The 19,537-nt window shown below is 44.1% G+C and overlaps 1 protein-coding gene across 5 annotated transcripts in view; it reads left to right on the plus strand.

Annotated features, from left to right (window-relative positions):
- FLNB (filamin B) overlaps positions 1 to 19,537 on the plus strand; it is an 82,406-nt gene that overhangs the window by 51,458 nt on the left and 11,411 nt on the right. For 2 of the 5 annotated variants that reach the window (XM_026096291.2, XM_026096295.2), the window contains exons 23-39: positions 88 to 250; positions 635 to 795; positions 2,869 to 3,036; positions 4,050 to 4,139; positions 4,948 to 5,071; positions 5,733 to 5,889; positions 7,394 to 7,583; positions 9,607 to 9,854; positions 11,859 to 11,933; positions 12,674 to 12,776; positions 13,699 to 13,839; positions 15,508 to 15,636; positions 16,162 to 16,335; positions 16,484 to 16,642; positions 17,031 to 17,234; positions 17,915 to 18,067; positions 18,397 to 18,519. In XM_026096291.2, the coding sequence (XP_025952076.2) occupies positions 88 to 250; positions 635 to 795; positions 2,869 to 3,036; positions 4,050 to 4,139; positions 4,948 to 5,071; positions 5,733 to 5,889; positions 7,394 to 7,583; positions 9,607 to 9,854; positions 11,859 to 11,933; positions 12,674 to 12,776; positions 13,699 to 13,839; positions 15,508 to 15,636; positions 16,162 to 16,335; positions 16,484 to 16,642; positions 17,031 to 17,234; positions 17,915 to 18,067; positions 18,397 to 18,519 (2,562 nt within the window). The remainder of the gene's footprint in view (positions 1 to 87; positions 251 to 634; positions 796 to 2,868; positions 3,037 to 4,049; positions 4,140 to 4,947; positions 5,072 to 5,732; positions 5,890 to 7,393; positions 7,584 to 9,606; positions 9,855 to 11,858; positions 11,934 to 12,673; positions 12,777 to 13,698; positions 13,840 to 15,507; positions 15,637 to 16,161; positions 16,336 to 16,483; positions 16,643 to 17,030; positions 17,235 to 17,914; positions 18,068 to 18,396; positions 18,520 to 19,537) is intronic. The other 3 variants (XM_026096292.2, XM_026096293.2, XM_026096294.2) reach the window with 3 other exon arrangements.

Raw genomic sequence — 19,537 nt, forward strand, 5'->3', positions numbered from 1 at the left:
ATCTAAGTCTGTACGGTCTTGCAAAAGTGATGTAAGTGATTGGAATATTCAGGAAATAAAATACATCTTTTCTCCCTCCTCTAACAGGCCCCCACACAGTCAGCGTAACATACGATGATGTACCTGTGCCAAACAGTCCTTTTAGAGTGAGTGTGACCGAGGGCTGCCATCCATCGCGTGTAAGGGCACAAGGACCTGGACTCAAAGAGGCTTTCACCAATCAGCCAAATGCATTTTCGGTTGTCACCAGGTAACTAGGCCTATTAGATCTTTGAGGAATATCTGAGGAGGGAATAGTGTAGCAGGCTATGCAACAAAGGCCACTGAATCCAGTACAAATATTTATAAAAAGGCCAAGCTGTGTCCTTTTGATTACAGTGTATGCTACTTTATTGAATACTGAGCCCTCTTGCTCTTCAGAGATTACTAGCTGATTATGGTTGAGAATAAAATTCCAGGAAAATAAGACTGAGGTTATACTGAACTGCTTTGCGTCTAGAGCACACCAAAGGCTAAACATCAGGAGTCAGGTTACTGCCTCTCCGTTAAGGGTTAAAATGCACCCAGACTGTGAGCGCTCTGAAGCGATTGTTACGAACCGATAATTCTAATGATGTGCTTTTCTCTTTTGCAGAGGGGCAGGAATTGGTGGACTTGGAATAACTGTTGAGGGACCTTCAGAGTCTAAAATTAGCTGTAAAGATAACAAAGACGGCAGCTGCAGTGCCGAGTATGTTCCTTATGTTCCAGGAGACTACGATGTCAATATCACCTATGGGGGGGAGCACATACCTGGTAAGAGCTCTTGCTTGGTGGCTTTTGGAAAGGGGGAGAGTGTTGAGCTACGGACTTGGTTCCTCCTGGAAGTTGGCATTTAGCAGGTCTTCAGAATAAGCCTGGCAGATGTATACTGGTGTAATTTCTGCAAGCCTTTAAACAAGACAGCTATGCTTCTTGTAGCTGTTTTTCCTGAAAGCCTGCAGGTGCCCTTGCAGGTTTCTTGCTGAGATGCCAGCTCCATTGCATCTCGCTCCTCCTGGGGGGATGTTGAGATTCTGAAATTTTACTTTTCATGGGGATTCAGGCTGAAACACTGATTTGTTACGCATACCTGCCACTGAGAGCCAGCAGGGAGGTATAAAGCGCTCTGTTCTGTGGGGTGCAGTAGTTCTGAGGGAGGACTGAGGTCTACTCTCGTTTCTCAAACAGCCTCTGTGGGAACATGGAGCCTAATCTAGACTACTACACCTGGTCGAGTGCAACAAAAGAGCATGTACCAACGGGTGGGGCACAGGGGAAAGGGAAGCTAGCCTCTACAAACCACTGATATAGAGCATATGTGTTTGTGTTGGGGTGGGAGGGAGATGAACTAAGTGATGCATCATAGTATGGTAGGTTAAGAAAATAGCCCCTTGGTAGGTGGATGCTTTCAAGATCCTGCGGTGAAGTGATCTAACAGGTGAGCTTGTCATAGGGATTATATTAAACACTGAAAATTTTGGTCACTGCAGAAAGAGTAGTGACTGTTTCCAAAAACAAGCATTTATCTGTGTATGCATTTGCACTGGATATTAAACTGAAGTGAAGTACGTTTAAGCAATGGTCCAGTCACATCTGGCAGCCAACAGTTTAGAAGTAAGAGACAGATGTTTTGCTTGAAACCAAGAATTAAAAGCTCGTAAATGCCAGACACATTTTGCTGCAATGTTTGAAAACTTACATGCTGTCATATAGCGTATTTAGGTACTCTCTCCTAGATGTTCAGAGTTAGCTGATTCTCTGTCAGTGGTCCTGTTTTATCCCTGTACTCAGTAAAATGCTAAGGAACTGAATGCCTGCATGACTCCTTATTTGCATTTTTAGCCCCCCCCCAAGTGGTGAGAAGCAAATGGTTCACAACTGAAGCTCTACTCTGTGGTCAGAGCAGAAGCAGATTGGTATGTGAAGAGTAAAACTTCATGACACTTTGGGTTTAGTTGGCTGTGGCACTCAGTCTGGTCACTTCTAGCTTGTAACTCACCACCACCTTTGATCCTAACTTGTCTTGTTTGGGTACCACAGAAGTGCCTGAAATGTTAATATCACCTAGTCCACAAACCTTGAGTTCTGAAGAAACTGCAAGTTGATCTAAATGAATAGGCTTTTAAGTGCCTGTGACTTATATCAACCTGAAATCTAGGTGAGGAAGAAGACCATCTGTTGAGTAGACAGTGAAAATCTAGAAGCACTATCATCACGCTTCTGGCTTTTGCAGAAGCAGAGAAATAGTATGGAGACTGTGGGATCTTCATTCCTACTTGATGTTGAGGGATAGTAATAAAACGGCCAAGGGAAGAGTGGGGAAAAGAGCATTGGTTATAATCTCCCAAGTGGTGGGATCTTGTAAAATGCTATTATAAAAGCACAAGGATGTGGTGCCTTGCCCTTCTGAGCTAGTATGTTAGCCATTGCTCTGTGTAGTAGTGTTAGAGGGCTCTTCCTCTTTGGGAATGGATAACTTGACTGTCTTGACTGTAGTCATTCCTCTACCTGTTTGGATCCACCTTCCAGCAACATGACTCAAGCATGGCAGCAGCAGATTTATCTAGAATGATTGCATTTCCAAAACTGTACCTACAAATATGTTTATATTTAAAATGTGCTGTCAGTTGATATGCCAATTCTGTCCCTAGGTTTTAAAACAGAAGGATATTCATCTATGCATTACAGTAGCTCTTCTGGGTTGCAGGTGCATGAAAAAAGTCTTAGGAGGGACCAGTGGATTTGGCAGCTTAAGCAATTTAGAAGCCAGCCCTTTGCCTGGGTATGGGCACTTTACTGTAGCTGCTAACTCCTGTGTTGCTTAGCACTTGCTGTGTTAACTTGCAGGCAGTCCTTTCAAGGTTCCTGTGAAGGATGTTGTGGATCCTAGCAAGGTGAAGATTTCAGGACCTGGTCTGGGAACAGCTGTTCGAGCCAAAATCCCGCAGTCCTTTACTGTAGACACCAGCAAGGCAGGAATAGCACCCCTTGAGGTGGTGGTAGCAGGACCCAGAGGTAAGAACTGAATGCTCTTGTGCCTCTGTGTTTGAGGGGGTAATGTGGTTATGGTCCTGCTTGTAGAGGTGGTGATACCACTTGAATGAGCATTTCCCCTGGTTCCTGTTCGTTTGGTGTGTGCACCTCAAGAGCTGACCCACGTGTCCGGCTCCAAACGGAGGGGAACTGTGTTCTGAGTACTGCTGCTTTTGGCAATGTCTCTGGATAGTTTTATCTTAATCTATAGAGTTGAGAGAAGTGACGTGAGTAAGCATCACTGGTGAACAGTTGCGACTTGGATTTAGGCCTAAAAAAGCAAATTGGAAGTCTCACTACTGCCTTTCAGCAGTGGGAAGTCCCGCTTCCCCCCGCCAAAGAAACTCCCAAAACAAGAAAAAACAGTGAAATAGGAATATCCCTCCATGGGCCTTGAAGCAGAGCTGGTGGGCAACGTTAAGCCCTGCTTGGAATAGTAGCAAGGGTTAGTATGCACACTGCCACCCCACACTGCATTAACTGCCTGTCTCTGCATGGTGGTTTTCTAAGGATGCTGTGTGGGCTTAAATGGCTCATTGGGACTGTTAGTTATCTGTCCTAGTATGTGTGAGGGACTTTTGGGGGGCTCACAATAGATGTGTATGGCCTTTAAAGGGGAGATTAAGTCTGTGCCCCAGTCTGCAACAGCTGGGGAGAGTTCCTCCAAACTTGTCTCTGTAGGGAAGTGGAAGAGCTTGTAACAACTTAACCCTAAGTAGTGACTTAGGAAACCTGTGTCACTGGGTTACATGAGTGTCTTGAACCCTCCATGGAATCTCTCAGTGGTGCTCCAGAGAGCAGCAAGGCTCTCAAATGATGATCTTATACTAAAGAAAACACCATTAATAAGTCGTGGCTCAATGACACAGTGTATTGGCAGTGAGTATATTTTGGCTGTTAGCTGCACCTAGTTAGGAGCTAAGAGCTGATTCAGCACTCAAGTATCAGTTTGTATTGACCCAAGTGCCCTTCAGGTAACAGTTCTTTAATTTTAGTGGAGGAGACGGATTCCCCGGCATGGCGCTCTCCATTGAAAGCAATTTCGGATTTCTTTAAAGGTGACCCAAAGGGTGATGCTGAGACAGGTTTGAACCCTCACTAACTACTGGTTATCTTGGCTTTCAAAAATCCAAGTGGCAACAGCAAGAATCATCTGGAGGAGGGAGCAGGAACAAGCTGCATTGCATGGCGGCTCCACGTTTCTTGTGTGCTTGCTTTGCTGCTAGTCCTGCTCGGGTTCTAGAGCCAGCTCATAATTGCAGCCTGCTTTGTGCTTTGATCTGACGTGGTATGTCACATGATCTACTGTAGATTTAGCTTAATGCATATTGAAATCATTGGTCCTGCTTTCTTGGGACTTCGGCAGCTTGCAGAGTTCTCCCCTGTAGGCAGTGAACCTGTCTTTCCAAATACTTGGTTGTGAAAGGAGACTCCAGTCAGTGAATGCTGTGTACTAACTGGCTTGAGGGCTCAATTCTGTGCAGTGAATCCTAGTAACAGTGTATAATCTTGTAAATGACAGTTCAGGCAATTATAACCTTAACTCATTTTCTTTCTGGAAAGACCTTCTATGTACTTTGAGCAATCGCTCTTGACCTGGACTGTCTTGAAAGGCAGATTTTTCTCCGGTAGTGTCATGCTAGCTTTTGTTTACAGCAAGAAGATTGGTGGAGGCCTGTGAGCAGTGGATAACAGGCTGTCCATGGCTCTTGAATATAAAATAATGGAAACTGATTACTGATACATGCCCATTGCCTTTGTTCAAAAAAAAAAAAATTTAGCTTGTTGCAAACTGTAAATCAGCAGAGCATCTTGAGGCTTTGTGCAGCAAATGGCTGATGGGGAACCGAGTTTTAATAGCACAGTTGTGAAAATTGTCAGTTGCTTTTTCAGGAATTGTGGAGCCTGTTAATGTGGTAGACAATGGAGATGGCACCCACACGGTGGTGTACACCCCTACGCAGGAGGGACCATATATGATCTCTGTCAAATACGCTGATGAAGAGATTCCTCGCAGGTAAGGTGATGAAGATAAACTTAGGTAAACGGAAGAGTTAATGGTCCGAAAGTGCTGTCCCAGCACACGAACACCATTTAATGGTTAGCTGTGGTCCTTGGTACTTAACCAGTGTAGTTACTCTCGCAACTTCGGGTTTAGCTGTGGTTTGAGATTACTGCTTCTACAGCAGAAATGATGAGAGGAGATATGTATCCAAACCTCCACACTTGCTCCCATTTTGGTGTCTTTGCTTGTCCACACAAACCTGTGGGTTTCTTCAAGGTATTCCTCCCAGCTGCAAAGCTCTGCTTTAACCTTTCCTTTACATTTCTGACAAGTACTGGGAGAGCTGTACCTGCTCCTCAGGGTGGTAACCAGAATGGTGTGTGTCGGGCTCAGATGCTCACAGTGACTGCTGTGTGCCTTCTTGCCAGAGTGACTGTATACCCCAGCTACAAAAAGGCTTGACTGAACGTCTGATCTCCTTTTAAATTAGAATCATCCTGTATCAGCCTTCGAGAGAGAGGGAAGCTCGGGAGTGGTAGGTTAGGCACAGGCTGAGGGTTCAATCGGAGCTGACAGTGGTGTTTGGTGCCTGGTGTGCTGTGCGCCTATACAGCAGTAACTGCCAGCCTTTGACTTGAGGAGGAGGGGGCAATAATATGTTTCTCTTTTTAAGTCCCTTCAAGGTGAAGGTGCTTCCTACATATGATGCCAGTAAGGTGACGGCGAGTGGACCTGGGCTCAGCTCCTATGGCATTCCAGCGAGCCTGCCTGTGGAGTTTGCTGTCGACGCTAAAGATGCTGGGCAGGGACTTCTTGCTGTACAGATAACTGTAAGTAATTGGATGAGAAGATGCTGAAGCAAGTTGTTTCTAGGTGGGAGTGAGTGGCTCCTGTATAAAGTGTGTATGACCGTACCCTGACCTATCCAGTGCCCTGAACAGTGGCCTACTGGCTATGCTTTAAGCTCTGGTCCAGGAAACTCCTGTGCTCTTTTGAGGCTGGTTTTATGAGACTTCTGCCTTAAAATCCACACCCATACAATGTGTGGCTCATAGTTGACATTACACTTTGCAGTTGCCAAAAATGAAATAAATATAGCTTCTTGTAATGTTATGAAAATACTCAGATTTGAAATGGAGACAGCCTTCTATCAGTGTAATCCAGCAAGGCCATGATACAACATCTGCATTGAGCATTACATGATAATAAATCAACAAACAAGTCTCCCTCAAGGTTGCTCAAAGTCAGAAGCCACTTAAGGAGATACTGCAGGAATGTTTCTGTTTGACTTTGTTATTGCTCTTCCTTAAATTTCTGGTACTTGGACTCTGTGGCCTCAACAAAAAAGGGCTCTGTTTAGTGGGCCATAAAGCACGTTTCTCGGCTCTGGAATGCCCAGGTCGTGGCATGGCCGGTTGTACTTGCCTTTCTGCATTCTTACTCCCGTGCTCCCTGCTGTCCTGTCTGATCAGGTGCCGCAGAACAAGCAGCTTTGTTCTGGAATGCAAGTTAAAGGATCCAAAAATGCCTGGTTGTAGCTTTGAAGGTTGAGTTTGACAGTGTTGCATGGTGGAATTGCCTAGGCAATCCTGTGCACAGCATTGCTACAGCTTCTGGTTTTGGTCTGTTGAATGTCAAATGTTTCACAAGCCTCTCTGAGAAGAGTAAGCTCTTTCACCGTGTACCTAAAAATGTCATTTGCAGCTTATACTGTACCACAGGCAGCTTTAAATTATAAATTATAGAATGGAGTCAGCACACAGCTCTATGAGCAGGCCTTGAAGACTTCCTAAAGTGCTTAATGCTTTGCAGTGGATGAGTTGCACTAAAAGCTGTAGCTGAGAGTAGCGCTGTTGGCAACATTGTTTGAATAATACTGGCCTTGGTTGTAGATATGAAAATTTGATACTGAAGCTCAGATCTGTATTGTTTATGCAACTCTTTAATTATTGTGTTCACTGTAGGAATGGTGGTTGAAGGGACTCTGCAGTTTTGCTCTTAACCACAAACCCTGCAGCGCTGCAGGATACCTCTGCAAGGAGGGTTGACAGGAGACTAAGATGATGCTTACACCTGATATTAAAACTTTCATGGTTTTAAGACAGATAAGCAAAAGATAGTTAATAATAGGCTTCATTGTTTTGTAGAGATCTGACACCTTTTTGCTTCCAATAGTCTATTCCTAGTCCTAGACTGAAATATATTTAATGTCAGAAGAGCTTCAGTTGTGAACCTGAGAATATCTACATATGGTTGTGAACAGATTTGCTGTCCTGCTGAAGAAAATCATAACTAACTTGATAGTGCCTAAATCTTTCTCTTTGCTTTTCTCAGGACCAAGAAGGCAAACCCAAGAGAGTGAATGTCCATGACAATGAAGATGGCACTTACACAGTGACCTATGTCCCTGACAAAACAGGCCGCTATACAATTGGCGTGAAGTACGGTGGAGACGATATCCCATCCTCTCCCTACCGCATCCGGGCATCTCCAGCTGGGGATGCCAGCAAGTGTTTGGCTACAGGTGTGTGTTGGGTCCTCTCTATTGCTGTTGTCTCTACTTGGAGTAAAGCTCCATTGTGAGGATGGTGCAGCTGGTGTAATGGGCTGCATGTGCTCACGTGCGCTGTTTAATGAAGGTAAAATTTTAAAAAGTATTAGTGTGAGAAAATAAGCACTAGGGATCTGCCTATGTAGAAGACGTTAGAGACGTGTAATCTGGCTGTCAAAATGGTCTCCTGATAGCCCTGCTCTTACAAGAGGGGCTTTCCTAAAGATAAAGAACACTCTAGCTTATGGGAGAACAGGAATCCCTTGCAGTTTCTAGCAAAATCTTTTAAACTGCCTGGTTTATTATAAACAATCAGATGCAGCTGAAGTTTGATGCTTATTTTGGCCTAGGTATATCTTGCTGAGAAGTGGTGAGGTTGATTTGAAAACAGCACGTATGCACATGTTCACTGCGTCATGTTCCTTAGGCTGCTAGGACTGCAAGAAGATTTTCAGGTTGGAGCAAGAACAGAATTCATTCTGAGGATTAAATATGTGGCCATGTGTTTCTAGATTAGCAAAGCCTGTCAAGCTGAGTATTGTAAAGAGAGGTTTCTACTGCCTTTCTGTCTGATCAGGATTGGCCAGGATAGGGACGGACTTTTGGAGAGAGGGTGGAAGGAGAGCTCTCCAAGATCAGAAGTTACTACAACTCAGAATCACTGCCTTAAAAATCAGTGCCTTGACAGAGGAGAGTGATTCCAAGTTTGTTGCTGTAGTAGCACATTTATAACTTAGATTCTCACCCATTGTCAGGATGGGTGGTCATCACACAGCTTTGAGCAGGCCACCACAGCGTGCTACTACCTCTCAGCCAGCCCAAGGCTGTGGGAGGGAGCAGAAGGGGTAGGAACTAGTTACAAGTACATTGCTGGGTGTTAAATATTGTGATTTGAGTGGGACTGGGGGGAATTAGGCAAGACCAAGCTGAGCAGGAAAATTGAATCTGCGTTTGTAGGTGACTGAGACTATCTGGGCATTGTGTCGATTTGAATTGTGCAGTTAGAACATACCCAGTGGCCAGTCTGGCAGACGGCTGCTTCCAAGCGTGTTTGAACTAGAAATAAATTCCTGGCACAGTGGAAAAAACAATGTAGCAGATATCTCCTTTGCTTCAAAATTTGTGTAAAAGAGGTTTCAATGCCTGAATCTGGTGTTCCAAATAATTCAGGTCAGTAGCTATTCAAAACAGTCATAATGGAGGTTCTTCTCAGATGCCAGTTTAAATCTCCCACTTCCAAGAAGTATATTTGACTCTCAGGTATAAAGCTGAAGTGCAGTTGCTGTAGGAATAAAAGCTGGAGTACTGCTAAGGTGTTAAAACAGCAGGTTCCTTGCCTTTTGAAAACAAGTCGCTTACCTAGTAACAAGTGGTGGTCAACAGCAGGACTATTCAATATATTGCAAATAAGACTTTAATAGTTCTCATTTAAACACATTGCTCTTGGAGCTGGTCACTGTGATTTGGGCATTGGTTCATGGTTTTTTGGATGCTTGGTGAATCAGTGGAAAATCATTCGTGGCTAATGCAACAGGAAACACGGTTGTGACTGCTATTGTGCCATTTTATAGGTTATGTAGGCATAGATATTTACATAGGGAGTCTTATGTTAAAGTAGCCATAGTTAAGTCACTCATGGCGGGAGAAGATAGTGTCTTTGGCTCTGCATAAAGGAGTATTCAAACAAGAGTATGGGTTGGGGCATGGCATTCTTCAAACTTAGTGTTTTTTCTGTCATCTTACCCAGTTTTTCTGGTTGCACTGAGGAAGGGGAGAAGCCAACCTGGCAGCTGTGTTTTGCGAGCTCTCACAGTGACACTAGCTTTGCTGGGGCTGACTAGCACGAGGAACATGCACTGTTATAAAATGGCTCCTCCAAAAACTTTTGTGTGTCTCCAGAAGTGGCATTCTGGTGTTGTGCTTTCCAGATGCCTTGCAAGCTGCTTGGTTGAGAAGACTACTCTGCACGCTTTCTGTAATAAAAATTGCCTTCTAGGTCCTGGAATTGCACCCACTGTGAAGACTGGTGAGGAGGTTGGTTTTGTGGTAGATGCCAAATCAGCAGGGAAGGGGAAGGTGACGTGCACTGTCCTGACGCCAGATGGGACAGAAGCTGAAGCAGATGTGGTTGAAAATGAGGACGGGACTTATGATATCTTCTACACTGCTGCCAAACCAGGAACTTATGTGATTTATGTCCGCTTTGGTGGGGTGGACATTCCCAACAGTCCTTTCACCGTAATGGTAAGCCAGCTCTGCTCCCAAAATATCTTCCACTCAAATTCCTGCTTCCACGTTTTATTTAGTGATAGCTTAACGTGTATGTGTGTAAATATTTTGGGGGATATTTATTAGACTGGCAGGAGCTAATGAATCCTTGTTATTGGTAGAGTTTATTTTGAGCAGGCAATACAGTTAGGTGAAGAGGGATAGAAGCCATCAAAGAACGAAGACTTGGCTTCTTTGAACAAACTATTTAATTTCCTGAACATGCAGTTCTTTTTCTAAATGAGGTAAGGGTTGTTGTAATCAGCTCTGAAGACTAATTTTTTCAGCTGTTGTCAGATACAATGCTCTGACTTGTCCACCTTTCACTCTTTATAATGTTGACCCTAAAGTAAGAAATGGTCTGCTGACAGATCCCAGGGAAGCAGGCTGTTGTTAGCTCACACTTAAAAACCCTTTGCAAATGGTAGTAGTTAAACTGTCATGGCTAAATCCTCCTTCTTCTGATTATATTCCTTCCTACATGCAGCACTTCAGCATGTTTAAAAAGAAGACAAAAACCCAAGCCTCCTTCAGGAACAAACTAGATGCTTCTAAGGGCTCACAGAAACTCTCTGAGAAGTCTTGGAAATGAAATGAAGGGTAGCACAATGTGATGCTTCCTTAGCATGTGAGCCTGAAAGCAAGGTTAGGTTCTGGAGTTGAGAAACAGCTTAGTCAAAACATAGTGGTTATGTTGCTGTAATACAGAGCAGGAGGCCTTCACGTGAAGAGCAGTGCTCAGTGTTAGAAAAACACGTCTTGGTCTTGTAAGTGGGGCTGAGGCAGCCTTGAGCACGTCCCATGCCATGAAACCACGCAGCTGTATTTGTGTTGAGAGCAGTGAAGGGTTTGGTCCAAGCGAGTGGAAGCAGCTGGCACGGACGCCTTAGGAGCGTTAGTCCTCACGGCCTGGCCTACCAGAGGTGCCCATCAAACCAGGCACGGTTGCTCCTACTGGCTCCCTCGGCAGATCACTACCATAGTCTCTGAAGACTTCCGTGAGAAAAACGGCTCCCTCGGTTGCTGCTTGAAACTCCATGGGAAATGCCTCCTGAGGCCGGCCGGCCGGCCTGCTCCCCAGCTGGCTGCACTCGCTGCTTCCAAGCTGACTGATACAGCGTGTGTTGGACTTGGTGTCTTCGCTTGGGATAGGGATTCCTGGAACAGCAGTATTTCTGTTTAGTGCTTTTTTTCCCCTTTTTTAAATGGAGTGTTTCTGCATAAGTTTCCAGCGAGTTATTTTGTTATGGAGGTTTGCATTGGCATAAACTGGTGAAAGGACACTGAATGTCTCAACCCCAACGCAGGCGAGCTCGCGTTGGTTTCAGCCCGGACGTCTATTGTTGCTTTAAGTGGGGGAGATGAGAGTTTGCAAGTCATCGTCTTGGCATGTGTGGTGGGAAGGGAGGCTGCGCTGGGGGAAAACAAATTTGGTGTCTTGACAACGCTATCCCAGCCATGAATCAGAAGAATAGCTCAACAGCTATTACTAGGCTTGGGCTGGGTTATTCACCAAAGTGCATAAGCCAGGAAGAGGCTCCCTGGGTTGTCGGGCTCTCCTACCTGCTGGCTCATGCCCCACAAGATATATTGGATGCTTATGGAGTTGCATCTTGGGTTTAAACTTCTCACTTCCCGTGCTACGCTAGTCCCATAAGAAAGCAACTCTGAAATTTGATTCCATCAGTGCTTAGGCACTGCTTTCCAGCCTCCTTCCTAAGCTTAAAGTGGCGTATGCTGGCTGTGTCTCCTCGGCGTGCTGGTGGTGGTTTCCTCCAGCAGCTATTGCCCGTGGATACGGTTGCGCAGTTACTCCGCTCCCCTGGCTGGAGGTAGCTCAGGTGGTGAGACAGCTGGGGGAGATGCGCGGTGGGAGGAGCACTGTTCGTAAGTTGGAACATGTTATGTGTTGTGTTTTCTGAAAAGTGTGAATTCCTTCAGTGCTAGAATAACACCTAACCTGCCTTTACCACTGACCAGGCTGTAGATGCAGATGCTGCTGCAGCGCTGTCGCAGGAGCCAGTAGGCGCGCGCCCCCCCGGAGTCCGCCCTTGGGTACACAATTTTTACATTTCTCAGTTGTTCTCCCCCATCTGTGTTCCATTTCAGATGACAGCCTGCTTTTTGGGGACTGCTTGAATCTTTCTGGTCATTGTGTTCATTCCTTTCTATTCGATCAATTTTCTTGGGATTCAGGCCTGTTTGTTCTTTGCTGCTTGAAGGGAGTCTTCAAATAAACTCTCATAACATCTTAAACATGAAGAGGATCATTACATCTACAGCTTCTACTTTTGCAATGTCTAGTGTTGGCAAAAGCAACCTGACTGCAGTGCTTTGTTTTCCCAGTAAAACAGCACAGTGTCTAGAGTCCAGAGTTGCATTGTGAAACTTGTTTGTTTTTGTCGATTTTGTGTTGCAATCAGTCTGCCACACTCAGAATCACTTTCTCTTCCAGGCCTTAAGCAACTAAATCCTTTCAGATGGAGCCATTTTTGGTCTTGTGTGCGCTACGTTGTCTTCCATTTTCTTGTGTTACATTTTTATCTCTAACTTTTTTCCAGCATGTCTTCCATTCATGTCATTTTTGATTTACTCTGCTCTGCAATGTGGTGTTATGTAGGGAAGCTTAACTGGACAGTGGTCTAGTTGGGCACAGTCTTATAGCTGATTGACTGCAATAATCACTGCGCACTCTGTCCTGCTTTTACCCAAAGTGGAGTCAGTCGCTGCTCAGAACTCAGCCAGTTTGTATTTGCCTTCCTTCACAAAGTGACAGGTCTTTTTGCTTCCTTCAGGTCACAGAAGAGGCTTATGTCCCAGTTGGAGACATGAATGGCATGGGATTCAGGCCCTTTGATATGGTTATTCCTTTTGCTGTCAGGAAAGGAGAAATAACAGGTATGTGAAGTATGCATAGTCTCTCAGAGAGATTTTGTTTTTTGTAAGCGTGTTTATGCATTTAAGGCTAACAGTCTGTGTGGTCTAGACCATACCGTGTGGAGGAGAATTATATCATGCCAACTAAACAACTAAGTTGTTTAGTTATGCATCAGGTGGCACCCACTGAGGGTAAGCAGGGTACACCGCTATAATGGTTTGAGTTAAATGAGGAAATTCTTGGTGTTGCCTTGGTCCTACATGCTTGACTATCCACTGTTTCACTGTAGGACCTGTTGCTGCTTTTGTCCCTCTGGAGCAGCTATGTGCATCGTTGATTAGCTTTGTATTTATTTTGTGCAGATGCTGCAAAGTAGCCTAATCCTGCATCCTTGTCAGGTACCTTCTCCAAAACAGTTGGCCCCTTTTCTACAGGTCTGGCAGCTGAGAACATCACCCTGGTAATACTAACCTCCTCCCTCTCCTGCCTCCCATACGCACTGAGCCCCTGCACGTATGGGGCTTCTCTGCCCTCTTACTCTCTAGCTCAGCAAACCCACCCTGAATCTCCAGTCTGACCCTGCTGAAGCAGCTCTCGATTTTTCCTTTTCCAAAGAGCTGCGAGAGGCCACATCTTATAGGGAGGTACAGAAGTTTCTTGGGGCATGCCATTGAAGTTTCTGTGGCTGAAGCAGGCAGCCCTGCCTGTAGAGTTTGCAAGGTCACAGGACTGTTTGCCAGATGTCTACCACTGTACTGTATTCATGTAGCTCAAGTAGAAAACATGTCTGTTTAGTGTTCCCTTTAGTCTCCTATTTGTGCCTGTGGGTAAGTAATTTAACAACTGAAAATGCATGTGTCTAAGATGGCTAGACAATTCTTTGTGGGTGGGAGAGGGGAAGCAGGCAGTTTCTCCTTCTGTAATACTCATTGCCTTTTGTAGGTGAGGTACACATGCCTTCTGGAAAGACTGATACACCAGATATTGTGGATAACAAGGATGGCACAGTAACAGTGAGGTATGCTCCCACTGAAGTTGGACTGCATGAAATGCACATAAAATACATGGGAAAGCATATCCCAGGTGAGTGTGACAAAGCAGGTGGTGTAAAAATCTCAGTGAAATGTCCTGCTGATGCATCTTTTCCCTGCCAAGATTTCTGTAGCTTAGTTGTATGCATTGCAATAAAAAATACGTAGGATAACGTACTATTCAGCAAGAGTTCATCTGCAAGCAGTCCAGAGAAAAACTAAAGCAAAGGAGTAAGTGTAGGCACATGTGAGCTTCCAGTGTGGTTTAATAGTACCAGCCAGGCTTAAAATGGATTTTGGTTTTGGAAACTAGCTTTTGTGGCATTTTATTATGAAGAAGAAACATACAATTTTCAAACTATCATTTTTTTCAGTTTGAAATTTACTGCCTTAGTGCTCAGCGAAACTAATAGTTACAGTATATGTTTATCCTTAAAACTGCATTGGCATAAAAGCTGTGGGGAGAACTAAATGGCTGAAATACTATAGTTTCTTTTTCCATCTCATTTCAATATAATAAAACACGCATGCTGTACTGTAATCTTACTTTCTTCCTGGCTGCTTTTTAACAAACAGAAACAACTGCCTTTCGTTCCTCTTCTCATCTCTTGTCCTGAAGTCACCAGCTCTCTTAACTCTCTAGCTGAAGTGCTCTCTTTCCTCGAATCTCCGGCTACCCCACGCTTATCAAAGCACGCTGACTACATGGGGCAAGGTGCAAAAAGGTGCAGCTCCTTAGGAGGGGGTGTGGGCATGAGACAAAACACCTTCAGCACTGCCCAAAGTAGGCTGCTGGTTCTGTTGGTGTCTATAGAAACACAGGATAACTTTTGTCAAAACAGGTAGCTCAAGTAATGCGATACATGGTGGTACTACAGTATCTTCAGTACTTCACGAAGGTATAGGCCCTCTCTAAGTATCAAACTGACATACTGGCTCAGCAAGACCATCATCCTGTGCCTGGGACAGAAGGATGATGTGCCACAGTGTTTGCTTCTTGAAGGCTGTCATGAATCAAAGCACCTGCTTCAGTCTCAGCTGTGAAGTCAAGCAACTTTTTTGAAACTATTGTTGGCTGTTGGTGATGGTAGCTTTTGTTCCTGTGCACCAACTTAACTAATCTGAGGCCGGCATGTGTTTTTGGATACCCTTCAAATTTGTTCATTCAGATTCAGTGAGTTGGGCAATATGCTGTGCTAGTTCCTCATTCTGAACTAGCAAAACTCAGGATCTGTACCTGAACTGAAAGACTGCTCTTCTGAGCCATGTTGATTTAGTGTGCTAAGTATAAAATTGTAAAAAAATAAGACCCTTTACAACATCATTTAAGCTTTCATCTGTTGTAATTTGAGTAACTCTTACTTTGTCATGACTGAATTCAGAACAAAATGCAAAAGAGTATCTTTTGAAAATGAAAAGGGGGCTTATTAATTCTTCTCTAAGCTGCTTTAGAGTAGTGGTAAGGTTCTTCAAATACCTTCAGAAATCAAGTTATCTTCAAATATCACGTGTCTTCAAATATCTTCAAGTATGTTCAGGTATCAAGTATTTTCAAATAATGAAGATGTCACAAAAGAACTATAGATGTCAATAAGCATAAGAGTAAGATCTTGTTGGGTCAGAGGAGCTTAGAGTATGTTTTGTTCTTGTAGTCCAGCCCACTCATCCTTAAAGGTGTTTCTTTTTTTTTTTCCTTTTTTTCTTTTTTTTTTTTCTTCAGAGAGCCCTCTGCAATTCTATGTGAATTATCCAAACAGTGGAAGTGTGTCTGCTTATGGGCCTGGCCTCATTTATGGGGTTGCCAATAAACCAGCAACTTTTACCATTGTCACAGAAGACGCAGGAGAGGGTGAGTCTGTCCTTTAAACCTGTCTTACTCTAACCTTAAAAACTTAGAAGCACAATGTGCCTCAGTGTTAATTTGGAGCAGAATTTGCTTTCATTTGTCCAACTATGAATCTGTGATGTGAGATGATATAAACAATGACTTGAGCAAATATCAGGCAAATAGATTTCATCAAGCTGTAACTTCTGTGCAATAAGAACAGTTTTACTACTTCTTCCTGAGAGAAGTAGATTCAGATGGGGTATAGGGTATAAGAGATTCATTTTAATTAACTGTAAAATGAAAGCAGCAGGATGCAGTGGATGATAACTGGATCTAGAATCACTGTTAAGTAAATCTAGCAGATTGAATAAAGTTATAGCCTTCGTGGATTGGCCTGAACCCTTTTTTCTGCTATTCTTTGAAAATGTACATCTGAGCTGTGTTTTTGGTACCAGGCGCAGATCTTACTTCCTCTTTCCTTTTTACAACTCCTTGGTCTTGCTCTGCTTGAAGTTTTATAGAAGTGCTGTTCTCTGTGTGTCCTAGGTGGACTGGATTTGGCTATTGAAGGACCTTCAAAAGCAGAGATTAGCTGCATTGATAACAAAGATGGAACGTGCACAGTCACGTACTTGCCTACTCTGCCTGGGGACTACAGCATCCTAGTCAAGTACAACGACAAGCACATCCCAGGCAGTCCGTTCACGGCCAAGATCACAGGTATAAAGTGTGGACTTCTGGGATCACTTCAGAATGAATGTTCACCTCTGATAGAGTTGGGACCTGGTTTGTGGCAGGAACGTGAAGTCCTCCAACTTGTTCCACACTTAAACTTGTAATATTTTCTCTTTTCCCTTTATTTCTGCAGATGATAGCAGAAGACGGTCCCAAGTTAAGCTTGGTTCTGCTGCTGACTTTTTATTGGACATTAACGAGACTGATCTCAGTCTCCTAACAGCTAGCATTAAAGCCCCATCAGGCCGTGATGAGCCATGCCTTCTGAAGAGGCTACCCAATAACCACATTGGTAAGCTCTGAAAGTCTTGGTCTAACAGAAGAGTGTAACAGCCTCTACTCCGTTTGCTTTTCTGTGTTAAATGAGTTGCTGCTTCTTTTCACCTTTCTGGAGGAGTGTTGTCAAACCAAGTGGTTGTTGATATTTGATACAGTTGGCCAAAGACAGAAGGGCATGAAAACTGAACTGTTGTGGTAGCTTATACATGACAGGCCAAGTTGCGACTGAAGTGCTTTCTCGTCAGCATGTGGGAATGGTTTTCTGGCCCATTTGAGAATAATACTTCAACATGTGTAAAGAGTTTTCTTTCAGTATTGCATTTCTTGGTGTGATAAAGGCTTTTAAATCAAGTATAGCATGTGTAAAAGATACAGAAGTTTGCCATGTTTCTGTTTTGTAGGTATCTCATTCATTCCACGGGAAGTAGGAGAACACCTGGTTAGCATCAAGAAAAACGGGAGCCATGTACCGAACAGCCCTGTAACAATCATGGTAGTCCAGTCTGAGATAGGAGATGCCAGACGAGCAAGAGTTTCTGGACGTGGCTTGATAGAAGGACGAACCTTTGAGATGTGTGACTTCATTGTTGACACAAGAGACGCAGGTCAGTTCCCTTGCAAAGGGACTGTAAGATGCTTTGAGATGCAGTTGCTCTCTCACAGAGACCAGTGCTGCGCTATCTGTTCCTGCTGTCCTTTTTTTGGCAGTGTGTGTTGCTCGGCTACTTTTCTTCCGCAGCATGCGATCCACCAGGTCACAAGCTGTAAACTGATCTGTTTTTAATGCAAAATGTGCATTAAGTGCGGACTGTCATTATTCTCAGATATTAACTAGACAATGCCGTTACCTTCTGAAATGCTTAATGTTTTGTCTTGGTCAGTGCCTTCCTTTACAGCCAACAGGAACCAGCCCTGAAGCGCTAAAGAAGCTTGTCTTTCATTTGACAGTGCTGATTCCAGTATCACTGTGTATGGCAAGAAGGAAATGAGGATATTTCCCTGTTGGTTTGATGTGGAGCCTTGACTGTAGTCTTTGAAACTAACTTTTCAACCTTAATGGAGTAAAAGGGATACGGTCAGAACATTTTAGGAGCCGAATGCACCCTGTGCCTTAAATACGATCTGACTGATGTGACTACAGAAACTTCTTTAAGGCATGATGCAACTTCTATGTCCCCAGTCTGAAACAGAACTGATGACTAGCTACAGCTTTGGGCGTAGACTGTTTTATGTCAAATCTGTAATATCACTATGGAAATTTGATGCTAACTTAACTGTATTGTAGGTTATGGTGGGATCTCACTGGCAGTGGAAGGACCCAGCAAGGTAGATATCCAAACTGAAGACCTAGAAGATGGAACTTGCAAAGTGTCCTATTTCCCAACTGTCCCTGGCGTGTACATTGTGTCCACCAAATTTGCAGATGAACATATTCCAGGTAAGCAGGAGGGTTTGACAGCTTGCTGTCTCAGACAACAAAAGTCACCCCTATGCTAGCCAGCGCAGTGGGACTGCAGGTGGCCTTTGCAATCTGTCTCAGATTGTGAGTCCCAAAGATTCAGGAAGGTCTAACTGGTATCCTCCAAAAGGAGCAAGCATCCAAAACTTTTTAGGTTACATGGGCACATTTCACTTGGACTTGACAGTAAATTGGCTCTAAAACTTCCACTGTGGTGTACTAGAATTTAGAGGAAGCTTTCAGTCCTCCCCTTGACATGGTGTGTTTAATGACCAGAGGAGAGAAATGACTCACTGTGCTGCTTACAGGCAGCCCATTTACTGTGAAGATAAGTGGTGAAGGAAGAGTTAAGGAGAGTATCACACGAGCAAGACGGGCTCCCTCTGTTGCAACAGTTGGAAGCATATGTGACCTGAACTTAAAAATTCCAGGTAAGCAACGTCCTTTCCCCACAACCTTTCACTTGTGCTTGCGTAGTGTTGGGTGTACCTGAAGCAGTGGGAATGTGAACTTTCAGTGTTAAGACATCCTCATATGAAGACAGTTTAGGAAAGAAACACTGATAGTGTAATCTCTTTGAACTGCTAAAACGAAGCATAACCAGTGCTCAACATATGGAGAAATAAACATCAGGAAGGCTGCGTACAACAGGCTGGAGAATGGGTTGTACAGCTCATCCTGTCTCCAGGGTTCTAAGATCATCAGTTTGGCTGTTAAGTGTTTGTTTTGCTGCCTGGCAAATGTGAATCACGTAGGCCAGTCTTAGCTGGCTGCACATATCCAGCCTTTTCATCTGTCTCTTCAGCACTTGGTAAGCTGTGACTGGTTGGGCTTGCTGTTCAGCAGGAGGCATCTGGGTCGGAATACAAACTAGCATCTATATGCCTGTTCTGTCGTCTTTACTGTATAACCACTTGTGCTCAGTTCCTGTTTCAAATACAAAACGCCCAGACCCATTACCACTCTTTTCTGCATCTCTTCCCAATTTTTTTTTTTGTTATTATCTTCTTAGCTACTTGATGCAGGAGGCTGCCTCTCTGGAGAAACTGTCCCGCCTCTATATCAGTTTTGCAGCACTTTGGTGTTGAAGGACAAGAGGCAGGCTCAATCAAAAGAACCAGTGTGTTTTGTTATGGCAGGATCATCTGTTGTTGGGAGCTGAGCCTATCTTTAAAGGTCCAGAGCTACCTGAAGCACTCATGCTGTGGGGATGAGGCATGTCCTCTGCATTGAGCGGCATGGGTTCATTTTTAGTTGTGAGTAAAATTTCTGTAGGCATATTCACTTCTGTGAGTGCTTAACAGTGCTTTAGCAGTTCCAGGGTGCCTAAATAAACATTCAGGTACTGACTTCCTGCAAATAAGGGAAATCTAAATTCTCATAAGCTGGAGATGGCCCAGCTGTCCTGAAGCCGCATGCTCCCAATAGAAAGCTTTATCAGCCTTAACT

Source organism: Dromaius novaehollandiae, chromosome 12 (genome assembly GCF_036370855.1).
Source record: "Dromaius novaehollandiae isolate bDroNov1 chromosome 12, bDroNov1.hap1, whole genome shotgun sequence".
Classification (NCBI taxonomy): domain Eukaryota; kingdom Metazoa; phylum Chordata; class Aves; order Casuariiformes; family Dromaiidae; genus Dromaius; species Dromaius novaehollandiae.